The sequence below is a fragment of the Calliopsis andreniformis genome, chromosome 4 (genome assembly GCF_051401765.1).
Source record: "Calliopsis andreniformis isolate RMS-2024a chromosome 4, iyCalAndr_principal, whole genome shotgun sequence".
In the NCBI taxonomy this organism is placed as follows: Eukaryota; Metazoa; Arthropoda; class Insecta; order Hymenoptera; family Andrenidae; genus Calliopsis; species Calliopsis andreniformis.
Window position 1 is genome coordinate 9,691,861 of NC_135065.1, and position 16,379 is coordinate 9,708,239.

General features: G+C 39.2%; 2 protein-coding genes across 6 annotated transcripts; one reads left to right on the top strand and one right to left on the bottom strand.

Annotated features, from left to right (window-relative positions):
* Positions 1-2,042: 2,042 nt before the first annotated feature.
* Positions 2,043-14,834, bottom strand: Srrm234 (Serine-arginine repetitive matrix 2/3/4). Of its 5 annotated transcripts, none has more exons than XM_076376197.1 (10): positions 14,687-14,834; positions 13,835-14,076; positions 13,437-13,541; positions 8,497-8,775; positions 6,704-6,829; positions 6,546-6,624; positions 5,780-5,835; positions 3,724-5,697; positions 3,476-3,646; positions 2,043-2,193 (listed from the first exon to the last, which is right to left on the bottom strand). In XM_076376197.1, the coding sequence occupies exons 2-10, from the start codon at positions 14,062-14,064 to the stop codon at positions 2,043-2,045; spliced, it is 3,171 nt and encodes a 1,056-aa protein (XP_076232312.1). In that variant the 5' UTR covers positions 14,065-14,076; positions 14,687-14,834. The 5 variants fall into 5 exon arrangements, with proteins under 5 accessions (XP_076232312.1, XP_076232313.1, XP_076232314.1 ...); XM_076376198.1 differs by lacking the exon at positions 14,687-14,834 and adding an exon at positions 14,395-14,524; XM_076376200.1 differs by lacking the exon at positions 2,043-2,193 and adding an exon at positions 2,560-3,172.
* A 189-nt stretch (positions 14,835-15,023) lies between these two features.
* Positions 15,024-16,339, top strand: Rrp40 (exosome complex component Rrp40). The gene is made up of 2 exons (XM_076376207.1): positions 15,024-15,530; positions 15,601-16,339. Exons 1-2 carry the CDS (start codon positions 15,337-15,339, stop codon positions 16,139-16,141), a joined length of 735 nt encoding a protein of 244 aa, XP_076232322.1. The 5' UTR covers positions 15,024-15,336; the 3' UTR covers positions 16,142-16,339.
* Positions 16,340-16,379: the final 40 nt, after the last annotated feature.

A 16,379-nucleotide genomic window follows, 5' to 3' on the forward strand; every position in this document is an offset into this window, starting at 1 on the left:
ATGCTTATAAAGGGAACTATATTTTATGTAAGAACTATGTAAATAATTACATTCCACTGATTTTTTTATTTTCATAGATAACACAACGAATTTTTATATGGATTTAAATTGTTTAAAAAAAATACAAATAAATAAAATGAATGTTTCGGGAAAAAAAATTTCAATTATTTAAGCTTTTCGATTTAATCACACAACAACAATACAGAGTATATTACAGATATAATCAGAATTTCTTCCATTTCAACGATGGTAACATTTGATGACTGTAAATTATGAATAATAAATATTGAAGTCAAAAGTCATGGTGGGCAGAATATAACAAGTTTCGTATTATAATATTTATATAAAGAAATTTTATTTTACTCTCGTATGGCACTGTAAAATGTAGTCAAATAACAGGACGAATTTTGCAGGCTTATCATTGCATTAATTCTAAAGAATAAGTATTTTGTAATAAATGTAGTTATATGTATCATCTTGGCCTTGAAGATATGCACTGATGAAGAGTTAAAGGCTGCAACACCATGACAGATGACATTCTTTCTCCAATGAAACCGAATCAGTCATTATACAAGAGCTAGTTCTACGTAGTTTCTCTCCTAATTATAAACAACGTAGACTTTCCAAATCTGATTTTTAACCCTATACATACATTTTCAAGACTTAACTTTGAATAATCGAGCCTAGTCTAATTATGTCTTTTGGTACGCTGCCCGGCATTATAGCCAAGAAAGTGACTTTTTTCTGACTAGTATTCAGATAAATTGAGTATTGCAAGTAAAAGAAAGATTAAAATTTTAACATCACTTTTATACATTTTCCTTGTCCTAGAAGTTGATCAATGACTAGCATATTATGGGATAAATAAATAAATAAATAAATAAATAAATAAGTTAAGTACCTAGAATCAAAAGGGAATGAGCAAAGTACTAAAGCTTTGTTATACACAGTAATATCTATATACAAAAAGGAACAGCTGTAGAACATTGCACTAAAATATCAGTTTCTATAATTCTTTGAAAAATTCACAGATCAATTCAAAGAATGCTAGTGGTTTAACCATTAATGGAATCTCTAAAATTTGACTAGCTGGTGTTTGTATAACAAACAATTACATGATTAAATAATCACGCGGACATAGAACTACTAAAGTAGTTTTGAATGAATCTTTAAATAATAGAGTAGCTATTAGATAATGTGAGGTCTTAAGAAGCTGCAACCAACCACGGTTAATGATGTCTATAATCATCATTACCTCCTTATTGCTCAAGTACTCAGGTGTGTATAAGTTCTTAAAAGACATCATTGTATGAAGACTTGAAATTCTCAAAATCGTGACGCAACATAAACCACGGCAATAATATCTTTCGTTCGGAATGATCAGATCGTCACGAAGTTATTTCTATTATTAAAATATCCTCTTTGTTTTATCCTTGCACATAGATACATATATCTCTAAAATCTCACTCGAATTTTCAAAACGAACAAATGAGTAATTGACTAAAACTTTCCTGTCATTCATGATCATCCTAATACCAATACCAATAGGGGTGTTGCATTGTACTTGCATTCAAATCATTCTTACTGTCTAATTAAAATAAATTATAAAAACAATATCAATGTTAGTAGTCAAAGAACAGAACCATTGCAAATGACATACATACATACTAATACTGAAACTAATGGTGTATAGTGAATCACACTGTCAATGAGTATTATTAAGTCACGAGATCAGATGTGTGAAGGCGTGTTGCTTTGCATAGACAAAAGGGTGATGCACTAAACTTAGAATGGCACCTTCTCCTTGCACCTTTGAAACATGCTTTCTGGTACGAGAAAATACTTGAATGTTTGAAAAATTTACCCAAAACATGTTGTGTGTGTGTTTAACGTTATAAACATGATTCTTCTGTAATATGGGACTGTTAGAAAAAGCATCAGAGGATCATCTCGAACCCTTCGATCGGAGGATCTTCTCGATCCGTTTTAAATCTGATACATAAAAGGAACGTCGAGTGTTTATAGGGATTCACTTGATCGCATCAACGCGTATACGATGGACTCCGACTTGGGGAACAGCTTGATCGATGACTTGGACTTGACCAATTACTGTGTCTGCTGCTATCCATACTACTCGGTGACGAAGGTGGAGTTGGAGTAGGTCGATGATATGGAATTGGTCGCTTCCTGGCGCTAAAATTAATGGCTGTCAATATACTGACCACACGAACAGAAAATTTATATGTTATAATAAAAACACATCTGTTAAAGTTTTGTTAAACACACGAACGTGTTAACTGTGAAGAGCTATTGAGTGAATGAATGTATTATCATTTTAAAATTAATATAAGGGCACATGGATTAATCCTATACTATTTAAATTAATGGTATAGTAATAATAGAGGGAAAGCGCGCAAATTAAACCATGCAATGCAACACAAACAGCATGCAAAATAAAAATGTGTCACTTACCTTAGCTAACTTTTATCATGGTAGGCGGTGGGTTAAAAACGTATCACAAATCACAAGAAAAAGAAATATGAAACTAAAAAGACAGGCTTGCTTTGTAGCAGTAAATAGATTTTATTTGTGACCGACGTAAAATAAAAGAGGATCTCTACTGTAAATGTTTAATTTACAATAATTTATAAGGAAAATACACGCATGCTACATCTACGTAATTCCTGTAGATCTTTTGTAAGCGATCAGATTACAAATGAAAAGAGAAACAAAAATAAAGTAAAGGAAAAATCATACAAACACAAATATACTCGGTAAATTTAAAAATGAATTCCTGGGTCGACATGACAAAGTAAATAACGTTTACTCTGTAAAATGAATTAATACCAAAACTCATTAATTGAATGTATTGTTTACAGAGCAGAAGATTCTGTAGCGCTTAAAATAGGCTCTTAGAAAATTATACTGTTAAAATTATAATGTCATAATGTTCACAAAGTTATAATAAAATGACACGATCCGTTACACTTATTCAATAATCATTAAACTAATCTCGCATCTGCAGCTAAACTGCCTCTATTTACTCGTACGAGAAGAAATAAAATTCAACATATTCATCACGTTTACTATTTCACGAACGGTAGGAAAGTAATAGAAACATCTGTGCGAAGCCGTTACACTTTATCTTCTATGCCTGTCCCTCGATCTGTCCCTGTAGGACACAATACAAAATGGCATTAGATTAAATGTTCAAATCAATGATGATAAGACTTATCGATATTGTCATTTTACAATTGCCTGCTCGATCGAAACACTCAACTTATTTAACTCAATGGGGTCGCGCGACGGACGACTCGATTACCGAAAAAATCAAATAAAACGCAAATAAAGGAAGGTAGGTTTAAAAAGATAAACATTTCTACACGACTGATGCAGTGGGCTTACAAAATTTGGCATTGGTGCGCTGTAGAAGTCTGCTGCTACGATAACGGAATCTACTGGCCCGAGTGCTTACCTTGTGATACGACGTCTGTCTAGGAAACTGGGTGAACCATGGCGTCTAGGTATCGATGGAGAACGAGATCTGCTAGAAGCTGAACTGCTGGATGTTGATCGGGAGGATCTGCTGGAAACGCTGCTGGATGATCGCGATGAGCTGGAGAAACTTCTACGACTATGCCTTGAACTATAAAGACAGATATCCAATATTAAAACTTCTCAAAAATAATAAAGAGTGTCTCTTATTTCTAAGGACGACAATACCTCAATGAAGAACGCGAACTGCTCCTGCTACGACCTCTCTTTTCCTTATCCCGTGATATCCTAGATAATGAACGTGAACGACTCCTAGACTTCTTCGACAATGATCGACTCCTAGATTTCTTCGACAACGATCGACTTCGTGATTTCTTCGACAACGACCGACTCCTCGACTTCTTCGACAGAGAACGACTTCTGGACCTTTTCGACAACGACCTGGTCCTACTTCTGGATCTTGATTTCTCCGGCGAGTGAGAGGGAGATTTCTTTGAGCGCGACGGCGACCTCGATACCGAGTGCTTCGATTCCGAGGAAGATCTCGACCTGGACACTCGTTTCGGCCTGGCTGGTGACTTCGGTGACTTCTTTGATCTCGACGGAGACACTGAAGGCCTGTGCCTAGGAGACACTGACTTCTTGCTTCTAGACTGCGATCGTGACTTTTTGTCTCTGGAGGATCTTTTCTCCACTGACGCTGATCTCGTGTAAGACCTGGAGCGAGACTTTTTGTCTCTGGAGAAAGACCTTTTCTCCGCTGACACTGATCTTGTGTAAGACCTAGAGCGTGACCTGGAGTAAGACTTCTCTCTCGGAGAAAGCTTTCTAGAAACAGGTGAGCTCTCTTTGGAGGTGTTTGGAGAGGCAGACCGTTTTGCCCTGTTCACGTTGCTTGGTACAGGTGGAGAAAGCAATTTTATGGACACAGGTGGCGAGCGCGAGGGTGATTTTCTTTCAGACGAATGCTTCCTTAACGCTACTGGAGAATCCTTTTTAGAGGTACTTGGAGATTTCGAGCGATTATTCATTCTGTTAGTCTCGCTAGGTGACCTAGAATTAACTTTGTTTAAAGCTTGCGGTAGCGGAGGTGGCGATTCGCTAGGAGATCGTATTTTAATTGCTGCTTCCTCCCTGGTTAATGGCAACGCAGGCGAAGGTGATCTGCTCGACACTGGTGACTGAATAGCAGGTAGGTGAGGTATAGGTGACTTTGACTTAGACTTCTCTTGCACAGGACCAACGATGTTCTGCATCATTTTTGGTGGGTCGTTTGGTAAAGCAATATCCAGTATGCTTTCCTCTTTCTTCTCTACCTTAACCTTTACGGGACTGATTACTTTTTTGCCTAGACTTTCCCTAGCTTTCGCTGCCAATCCACTTTGCAGGCGTTTTAGAGTGTGCAGCTCCTTCATCTTCTCTTCGTCCTCTGGTTTCGGCTCGTCATCAGCCATGTCTGTCTCGTCTTCGCTCGAAGATCGCAGCCTCACCCTCGGGGTGATCATTCGCATTTTCCTTGTCCTGGAACTGGACCGTGACTTTCGTTTGTTATCTTGATTTTTCTTCTGCTCGCGCTTCTTTTTATCCTCCAATATGTGCTTGTATCGTTCAGGGTTCTTTCTGACTGGAGAATAGCTCAAGGAGGATCGTCTAGATCTACTTCTCGTCCTACTGCGGCTTCTGCGACGATCCCTCGATCTTTCTCGCCTGTCTCTTTGTCTTCTAGGTGACCTAGATCTTCTTCGAGAGTCTGATCTCCTACGTCTAAGAGGCGGAGATAATCTACGCCGAGATCCATAACGATCGTACCTCGATCGACTTCTGCTTCTTGACACTGAGTATCTGCTGTATCTTCTGGGAGATCTTGAGATCCTTCTTCTTCTTGGCGATGGACTGATTCGTCGCGACCTCGAGTACCTTCTGGGAGATCTTCCTCTGTCGATTCTGCTTCTTGATGGAGATCTGTGTCGTCTTGGCGGGGGACTCTTGTGTGCAACTGGCGATTTGTCCTTCTTCTCTGGAGCAATCTTTTTAGCAGGAGAATCTTTCTTTCTGATGGGTGGAGTTTCGTTTCGAGTCTTTTCTTGTTTCTTTGGTGAACGATTCGATCGAGGCTCTTTTGTCGTGTTCTCTGTCTCTTCGTTTTTAGCCTTCTCCACGGCTTTATCATGTTTCATTGACTTCTTCGGTCTTTCAGGGGAACTGCAAAAGAAATCGATTTATGTATTAAATTTTATTTTTTCATTATGAATGAAAATTGAAGAATATGTTTTTTCTAACGTACCTGTCAGATGAGCTCTCGGATGTCTGATGCTTCCTCTTGACAGCTACTTTTTTCTTCTAAAAGAAGAACAGTACGGATTACTAAATTAGACAACCATAGCTAATGAACACCAATCATGCATATGTACTTGTCAGTAGGATAAAAAAAAGATATCGTAAAGTTTTCAAAGAGTTCTTGGGAGTCTGCTTATTCACTCTAGTAAAAACGCGTCCGATGAAAAATGTAACATGTCCAAAATGTTGAAACCGAAAGAAGTTCTGATGTTGAAGAACAAGCAGTCTCCTGTTGTTATTTTTCTCGTAAATGTGATGGTGCTTGACACAAAACGAGTGAAAGGCAACAACAATCGCAAAGTTTGTACGAATATAAATCACAAATTATTATTACATTGAGTAGCGGCATATCTGGTACTCACTCAGGGAATATATCCTGTCAAATGGCGCTGATAATTACAAACAATACTGAGATTTACACTTTTGAAATAATGAACTGTTAACTTGAAATCAGATAAAAATCTTTACGAAAACAAGCAATGAGTCATGCGTATTCAAAGATAGGCAGCAACGAAAGAAAATTCTGATAATCCAATGTTAATCGACAACTAATCGGGGAAAATTAACGTAAAATAGATGTCACATGCTCCTGCTCCACGTGCTAAGGTATATATGGATAATATATGTAATTATAAATATGTATATGTATATGTATAGAAAGAGACAGGAAGATAGAAATTTTGTATCTGTTTCCTTCGCATTATTTTCCCTACCTCATGCTTTTCTTTTGCCTCTGCTTTAGCCTTCTTCTTCTTCTTTTTCTTTTTCTTCTTTGACTCAGTTTCAGAAGAGCTGCACACCATATAATCACATTGTATTACCATAAGAAAAAATTAGAACCCATACTAAAAATAAAAGTCTGTATAATTACCTGCTATCATCCGAAGCTTCACTAGAATCAGTGTCAGAGGAATTAGCCTCAGTTTTCTTGTGTTTCTTTTCCTTCTTTTTCTTTTTAGATTTTTCTTTTTTCTTGCTGGCCTTTGGCGATTCCGACCTAGGAAATACATTTACCATTAGTTCAAGAGTTTCGCTGAAAATAGCTTCTGTTTTTGTCTTTTTTTTTTAAATAATATTTAGTCTTTAATTCTTGCAGTGGGCGTCTTCCTGTCGACAAGTGCATACCTTGTGCTGACAATAAAGAAAGCTGTAGTACAATGTATCCGTGTGTGAAACAAATACTTTTATTCTAAATGATACAAGCTACCTGCTTTTAAACGAGCTCGATCAAAGTAATGAATAAATCGAAAGTAATCGAGAACGCGTACTCTGATGGAATTTTGCACCGAACTATTTTCAGCATCTGGACAAGGTTTCAAATTTAAAAATAGAAACTAAATTATACATACATGTATATGTATAGAAAATGCAGTATGTAGACACTTTGATACTCATCGATATTTAAAAAAAATGAAACTGTCTCTTTTTTCACTGCAATCCCAAGTGAATTAAGTAATAAAAAATATAAATACAACGATACATATACAGGTGAAAGTCACAATATCGGGCTATAGCTAACAAACTGACTACATAATCGTTTTATTTGGAAGATTTGGTTTTTCATAATTTTGTTTCGACATTCTCGTTAAACTGGCTACAACAAACACGCTTATGCAAAACCAAATCTTTCAAACTGTTACAAAAGACAAGTATACAAAATATGAGGAGTATTGATATAATATGGGATTAGCATTACCTTGATAACCATCGATAGGGACGGACTTGTCAGAAAAAAATAGAGAGATGACATTAACAACAAGCTTTATCGATAACAACAACAAAGATAGAAATGCATGATTTTACGCGTCAGATTGTTACGTTATTCGTCAAAAAATTCGCGTTTATTTTGTAATATCAAGTAAATGTTTGCCCATTATCAATTACAAACGTTAATCACATTGAAAGAATCATCAGTGGCGTTTCGTTAACGTTACAAAAAAAGGTTACAGCATAGCAAACATTTACCTCCAATATGCGCCTATAAATACAATACCTAAACATAAGGCAACAGACGGACTTGATTATCATTTTCTCGATACAGAGATTATATATCGCTTTTTGATGTTTTGGAAAGTAGACGCGACGACCACACTTACCTACTGAGCCTACTGGGTAGGCACTCAGTCCTCCTCAGTTCTGTTTGAAACAGAGAAAGGTGTATGGGATATGAAATAGTAGGTGAGTCATGAGTCAGTATCTGACAAGAGGTGTGTAGTAAGCAAATGAACGAAGTGTGGACCTTGCGGTAAATGAATAATTAACTCGGGGGGAAGGAGAGGAGCTACTACAGGGGGACGTCCGTTCGGTCTTGGAGCCTGGATTCATCTACCCTTTTTGTCAACAGTATACCACAGGAAAATCACTTAATCACTTCCCACTGAAGACCTGTAACTATAGTACACGTGTTACCACATCTCACTATGATATAGTACAAAATACAAGACGCTATCGCGTTATTACTATACTATAGTATGCCGTAGTATACCATCATTAATACTACTGCTACGCTATAGTATACAGTGTACATATAATCACTCAACATACCATAGTACAGAGTAGTAATAGAGATACTATAGTTCAACGTATGCTGCATTGTTTAACAATAGCATCAGTTATCCAGAATCCAGCCTCCACTGACCCGTGCACCATTACGTTGTCTTTTACCTTTCCTTTTTGTGCTTCTTCCCCTTTTTCTTCTTGGTCGTGCTACTCGAGCGTTTCCTCTTTTTCTTCTCCGGGGCAGAGGTCGTGTCCGGAGCTGGGCTAGGAGTTCGCACTAGTTCGTAGACTTTGCTCGCAGCAGCTCTCGCCTCTGCTTCGCGCGCGTGCCTCTCTGGATCTAGGCTACTTCCCTCCACGAAGAACTCCGATATGCCAAATGCCTCTCGTAGCTTGGCATTCTTTTCTTGCTGCGCCTCGGCAATCTGGTGTGTCTCGCGAACACTGCAACAACAATTCTACGTTTCAAACTCTGGCGCACTTCGATACCCAAATCGACGAGACTCCTGAACTCCTCTATCGTAAAAACAGGAAACCACCGAGCATCCACCATCAGTGGAACATGATACACCACAGAGATCTAGGGGCACGTGATCTAGACACCTAGGGAGAACCGATCAATGCGCGACACAAGCCAGAAATAAACACACCGATGAAAGCACCGTGACCTATTTCGATATTTTCATGATTTCTCCCTTATAGGGGTTGCAAAGACGAGGGGTGGGAAGTGGCTGATGATGAAAAGTCCGTACCGCGGCGAGATTTTCACCGTCATCGCGCGAACAGACCTCCAAGGGGCTCACTGAGGTCGAATTTCGCGACAAGCCATAAGAGGCTTGCGGGTTCTAGCGAAGGGTGGCGAGGGGCGGTGTGCTGGAGATGTCGTTGTTCCTCGAAGCGGCCGAGCGACGAAAAGTTGTCGAGGCGTCCGGACAATGCGGCAAAAGCAGTGACATAACACTGGAGAGAGAGACTATACGCCGAGAAATCGAGGCGGCCCCTCTTCTTCCCCGCGAGTGAAAAGCAGCGAGGCCGGGGTCGGTCGAGCCACCCCTACGCCAACGCTCGAGCGCGGATCAATACAATCCAGCTGTTCTCTTTTCTGGTATCCCTTTCGCGCCACTCACTGCCCGCTACACGCTCAAATTGAGGAGCGAATCGCTTTCTCGCTCTCCGCGAGCCACCCCTTCGATCAAGCCCAGGTCAACGGGTGGAAAGTAGCTTTTTTCCGTCCCTCGACCCTTGGCCCCCTTCGAGCACCGTCTCTCGTCACTCTAAAATTTATCGTATCTTCAGATTTCTAGCGTTGGATTATATTTTTTCGATCACTAAAGAGAATACTCGCTTTTTTAGAATTTTTTATGGTAGCATTGGCTTTATAGAGGAAAGAGAAAAAAGGAAAATTTTTCCTCCCCTGTGTATGTACGACAAACAATTGGTTTTGAAGATTATGGCGTGTAAAGAGGGTAGCAGTTGTTTACGTGAAAATGTTTCCCTTCTGCAGGGGATTGGGGAGTCAACAGCATGAATCACCCCCAAACATGCACGCAGAGAGAAACTGGTTTGCCTTTTTAATCCTTATCGAGGCACAGTTTTTCCCCTCCGTTCTCTGCCAAATTTCCATTGTTTCGAGCCTTTCTTTTTTTTATTACTGAACAATGCGACTGTGGATTTTTCTCGAGTTATTGTTAACTACTGTGCCTACTTGTGTAATGAATGAGAGCAGCGGAAATCTTTTATATTGGTTGAAGTAGAGGAGTATGATTGTTTTATTAATAGATAATAGTTCATTGACCATATCAGACTTCGTAGTGGCATTAAAGAGACACGTGGAAGTATTTACTCGGTTTTTATCGAAGTGCATGCCATTGGATGTATCAGATATCCTGACGGGACAAGCGGAGACCGATAATCTGCGGCCAGAGAAACTCAATTCCCCTTGTTATTCTTCTAATACGAGCACTGAGAGAGTTAACCCAGATTTATTAGCAAACTTGACTCAGGCCTCCATTATCCTTCCATTCAGGTTCTCAATTTTCAATTCTTTATTGTATAATCAAATTATGGGTAATACCAAGTACTGTAACTACAGTCTTTCTTCAACTCAAATAGGAAAACTCTGGGGAAACTCCAACTGTGTACAAGGGGATATAATTGAACAGATGCTGGCGTTCAAACTTGGCAAAACTTCTAAATTGAGTTGAACAGATTACCGTCAGCTCTACGTCAACTTTAGGCTTAAGACCTAATTGATTTACTTTGAAAACGTGACGTCTTCGTGTATTCAAATGGTACTAATAATTCCGAATCTTGAGAGACCTCGGGAGACAACAGAAACCCATTTAGAAGGAAAGTCTATTTCACCTCCAATAAATCCTAAATTCAAAATAATTCATAGAAATTACAGTCATCTATTAAAATACACAGAAATGTGATAAGAAGGAACAAGACTCACTGAAACATGAAAAATGAAAGAAAGATATGGAAAATTGCTCGAATAACAATTCACCTGACGACAGAGCGCATGTTGCTTCGCCGTCCGGCGAGGAGGTGCAGTTGTATGCGCTGGCAACAGCAACAATGCTGCCGCATCTGCAACTGTGCGCGCTTCTTTCCATTCATCGCTTGCAGCTTCCGTTTCCGCGACTTTTTGATCACCTTCTGTCGGTCCAAAAAGAAATTCCCGCGCCACAGAGTCTCAAAAAAGGCGCGACCATCGGCTGGGCCGCGACCACGAACTGGTTTCAATGGAGATACCGTCACAGACATGGTCATTCCTCGTATTCAAAATTCTGGTAGAAAAATTCGCCTTCTTTCCTCTCCTTACTCCTCTTCAAATTAGTCTACGAATATTTTTCTAAAAGTACGCTTTTTGATCCCTCTGAAATATATCTGGATGACTTCTTTCCCTTATCGCCCATAAATCTATTAGTGTGATGATTTACAATTCACCAGTAATCGTTGCATATAAATCGTTTCGTATTCGTTTCAGGATCCAATTTACTGGACCACAAGCAAAGCTCCAGGACTATTCACGCCTCTGAATAATTAACGGCCGAGTAATTAGGCAAGCATTAAGCGCGATCGGCCGCTAATTTACGCTAAGGAGCTCTACACGATGCGCAAGTAGCCTCGACGCGGCTTAATCCCTTCTCGAGGGAGGCTTTGATGGTTTAGAGGGGCGGAAAGGGGGTGAGGGCGGAGACGAAGGTAATGGCTTCCTCCCCCGATTACGCGAGCATCGCGGCCTCTTGTATTCGGACGCTCTGCTGTCCTACGGAGAACAATCATCCGGCAGCGATGATGAAAATCTCAGCTTCGTTTCTCTCTATTTTCTTCTCTTCCTCTCCTCCTTCGCTGGGACGAAAGAACAGGGGTTGATCGATTGTTCCTCCCTGTAGTAATCAACGTTCAGGAGGAAGTTTTTTTTTTCCCTAGATCCCCTTTTATTCTTCACTCAGAATCTCTTCGTGAATAAAAACGACGTCCTCAAGGTAGACTCTTCTGACTGAATTTTTTATTAATATAATAAATTTGATGCGTTGGTATTTTGAGTATACTTCAACGTGGCTCGTGTAAGAATATAGGAATATATATCAACGATAGCCTTAGTTTCTAGCTTAACGATGCTAAGGAAGACTTCAGATCAGGCACACTATTATCGGTGCTCTCGCTGTACATCAGGTATGCAACGAAGCACGATGGTTTATCTTAACGAGTAGTCATCGATCAATCGACTTGGAGACACATGGATTATACGGAAAAGTTGACCCCTTACGAACTTCTGACCTCCTTTGATTCCTCACACGTGGGGGATTACCTTCCTCGGTAACTCTTCACGTATCTCTTCTCTCTGGTCGTTAACAAGATTAGAGACTTCTCTGTTCAACTGGCAAAATTTCTGCAGACGCGTGTCAAATCAAATCCAATTACCGTCGAGGTCTGTACGCGAAAACTCCCACTTCCTTTCCAGGCGAGATCTTAGGGGTACCTTAGGCTACACTTAAACACGATACTTAGCACTTATGGTTACTTAAAGAGATACTAATTAATAATAGTGGAAGACTTTTGTGATTTGTTTTCGAGCTTATCACGAAACCGTTACATGATCCCTTTTTTAATCTTTTTCGTTTCTTCTCAAGGGCTCTGTTTTAATATTATTTCTCGACGATCGGTGCACCCGACGAGTGTCGTCGACGCTGAGCGTCGCAACGCCGGTCCATCCTCGCACTGAGGCAGAAAAGTCGAGTAAGAGATGCTGGAACAAACTCTCTCCCTCTCCTCGTCCCCTCCGGCATCTCTGTTTCTCTCCCTCGTGCGCCTCTCCCTTTTCGTGGGTGGCGCCGGCGCCATGGGGTACGTCGATACCGACAGCGTAACACCCCTGAAAGCCGGCTCGAGAATGCGACCGTCTCCACCCTTCAATAATATTGGGCTTAGCGGGAACTTGCACTTCGGTGAGAGGGTGCGAGCCCTCGAAAATTGCGTTTCCAGGACTCCTTTCATCGCGAGAACCAGAGAATCCCTCTCGAGACCTCTCGCGACCTTTCTTTCTAGTTTTCTGGGGGATTTTCAAGTATTTCTTCGAATCGATCGTTTGGATCGTGTGAATGAATAAGTTTTTGTTCTTTTTTTTTTAATTGTTTGGCTATGGTACTTGAACCCTTTGATGAGTTATAATGGAGAAATCCTGAGGGGAAAAAGAGCTCGCCAAAAGTCTGGTGGATTTCACTTCCGAGAAGTTTGCGACATTGAGTAAATACTCGGAGCTTCTTTTTCATATGCATCGGGATCTTTTGAACGAAATCCCGAATATGCACTAGACACGCTAGGTTCGCATATCATCTACTGTGAATGCTACTACGTCTATGGTAGATTATTAGAGGAGTCTCCAGAAGTAAATCTTCTCCATATAATTTATTGCATGCTTGAAAGTTGAAATTGTATTACCAAGGGCATGCAATTTAGTAATTAAGAAACAAGTATGTACATATTTGAAACAACTTGTAGCTTATTTTCTGGTATGATTCTATATGTAATAAAAAAACGCATTTTTTATAAAAAAATATCCAAATTGTAATGAATTAAAGTAAAATTCAACTTACTTTACACGTCCAAATTCATCTCTTGGTACTGAAGGCTTAGTGTCACTTCCAGTTAACATAGACCTGTATGATTCTACTTTCACTTTTACCTCTTCAGTTGTAAATCTGTAACACACAAGAAAAATCTAAATTATTACCTGGTACCAATGCTATGAATGTTAAAATATAAGAGGGACACACTATATAGGTAAAATACATTGAAGCCAAAGACAAGCTAAATCCAATTGAAATATAGAATCTCATTTGCTATTGAGCTCAAGGAATCAGTAAAGCTTTGTGGTTGTTATTCACAGATGCCTTCAAGAAGAATTATAATTTTTTTATACAAAATCATATTTTGTAATAAAACTAAAAGCCTAATTTGAAGTCTTGTTATTAAATTACAAAAACATGCTTACCCTTGTTCCTCCAAGATATCTGCCAATTCTGCACATTTAACTTCAACTTTCCTCTTCCTGACATGATCAAGGATTTCCTTGTTAGGTTGCTTGTTAAGTTGATCTAATTTTCCTTCATCTGTCTTATATGTGACCTTATCTTTAGTCTTGCGAACAATTGCCCAATTTCTTTGGACATGTCCATTGGTTCCAGAACCACGAGGTGTCTGTAATCCAATTCCATTATACATCTTGTATCACACCTGTAGACACAAAATGACAAGTTTTTAAATTACTATGTGTTACATAAAAAAAGGAAATATTAATTAACTACTACTGCAGCATAAAAACACAAATATTTGACTTAATAAATCCAAAATATGATAGAAACATATGGGAATAAACTCTTGCAATATTTACTTTAGCTATTGTGCAATATGTACAAAGTTTCCAAATTAAACCTACAAATCTAAATAATAGAAAAACCTCGAGAAAATCGCGATTATAAACCGATCTGCCACACAGCTGTGCAATAATAGAAATCGGACATGCTTCTACAACTACTGCCACTGAACAAGTACCTCCACTACGAGTGACAGTAAGCGCACGACCATAGTGGTTACGTTCAAAAACCTGAATAAAGAACAGAATTGTCGCGGCCGCGGTACAAATTGATGGAATCACATCAAGTATTCGATGTCGAATCTCAACTAAATTCCAACGAATCAATCGACGATGTGACGTGATTGAACCAATAACTCAGGAGGGAGCGGGAAGGTAGGTTAGAATAGAATACACGCAAATCAATTATCGATCCGGCGAGTGCTGCGCAAATTTTTCGCTTGTGCGTTCCGCGTTGTCGTCGAATTTTACCTTTGCATCAGTGACACCGCCGACGATCCTCCTCTGCCATTCACACGACTGTTGATCCCGCGACCTGCCTTGAAACGAAATTGATCAGAAAAAAACACAAGTAGCACCGCGATTTCCGTGGCGTTACCGTTTCACGCGGCAGTCTCCGCGTAATGTCGCGTGGTGGCGCCACGATTTTCCATGAGCGTAGGACCGCGAGATTTTTCTGCGCGTTGTATGACCAATTCATGTAACAAAAATTACATTCTAATTCTAATATTCAACCAATTTCTGTAGCTCCTAAACTCAATATAATTAGTGTAAGATACGAAGGTTAGGTTATGTGGAGAATAAGCAAGCTAAAACTGGAATAACGAGGGATACATGAAAGATTGCATCAACTTGTGCAAGTGCGTTGCGCAAGCGCTTTTCGGTTTTGAATAAGCGCGCGGGAAACTAGCAGAACATGCGTTGGGCTTGTCATGGGGGATGCACGTGGGTAGGAGCGATGTATTGTAACCAAAGTTATGTTTATAAAATGAAACGATTGAAGTAATTTTATGGAGTATCTACTGTTGGTTGACTTTACCCGGTATCGCTAATACTATTGAGTAAAATATATTTGTGACCCCTGGATTTATACTGAGGCTTGAGGAAGTAGGTTTTGACTAATGATGGAAGTCAACGTTGGAGATATAGTGATGCCTGGCGATATGGTCAAGGATATTGCAACGATTAGTAAAAAAGAGACAATTATTCTGGGGCCTGGTTTACGACGAGAAGCTGATACGGTTTTTGCGTATAGAGCAGGTGTACTGAAGAAAACGAACCCAGCTGTGTATTATGTGGACAGCTACCAGAAACGGTAATTGAATTGTATTTAGTAGAGAATTCCCTGAATTTGTATTTGTATAATAATTAATTAATGCATTTAGGTATATACCAAACCGTGGTGAGAATGTAATTGGAATAGTAACACAAAAAGGTGGAGACATTTTTAAGGTAGATATAGGGGCCAGTGAACAAGCATCTCTTTCGTATCTTGCATTTGAAGGTGCTACTAAGAAAAATCGACCTGACCTCCAAGTGGGAGATATTGTTTTTGCAAAGCTTTTAGTTGCTAGTAAAGATATGGAGCCAGAGTTGGTATGTGTGGATTCTCATGGGAAAGAACAAAAGTTAGGTCCCTTGAGTTCTGATGGGATGCTTTTTACTTGCTCCTTAAGTCTCATCAGAAAGATATTGAATCGAAATACTCCATTGTTCAATATGCTTGCACATAGTCAAGCATTTGAAGTAGCAGCTGGAATGAATGGAAGAGTGTGGGTAAAAGCAAAAACTATTCATGAAACAATAGCTGTTGCAAATGCTATTTTGGCTGCTGAATATGCTCAAGTGAGTGATATGAAGAAGCTGTGTTCAGATATTGAGAAAACTTTACTTTTATGTCAATCAGATGATCAAGATTTATTGTAATAAAAAACAAAAGACACTTATTATGAATGATTATTTATTGTACCAATATTTTTAATGAGTATTATAAATAAATCTGTATGATTTCTTATATGAAATGTGATGATTATAGTGACAACCATTGTGACAACCATTGTGATAAGAGTGTTGATTTAGAACTACATGTAGTACATACAATATTATTAAATATTGGTCATCTATACTGCCATAGTAATACAATGGAAACAGAAATGTTATTACA

Coding starts and splice junctions, on each gene's coding strand:
- Rrp40 (XM_076376207.1), top strand. CDS start 15,337: ATGATGGAAGTCAACGTTGGAGATATAGTGATGCCTGGCGATATGGTC. Junction 15,531..15,600: donor GTGGACAGCTACCAGAAACG/GTAATTGAATTG, acceptor TAATGCATTTAG/GTATATACCAAACCGTGGTG.
- Srrm234 (XM_076376197.1), bottom strand. CDS start 14,064: ATGTATAATGGAATTGGATTACAGACACCTCGTGGTTCTGGAACCAAT. Junction 5,836..6,545: donor AGGCAAAAGAAAAGCATGAG/GTAGGGAAAATA, acceptor TTCTTCTTTTAG/AAGAAAAAAGTAGCTGTCAA. Junction 5,698..5,779: donor TCCGAGAGCTCATCTGACAG/GTACGTTAGAAA, acceptor TTTCTTTTGCAG/TTCCCCTGAAAGACCGAAGA.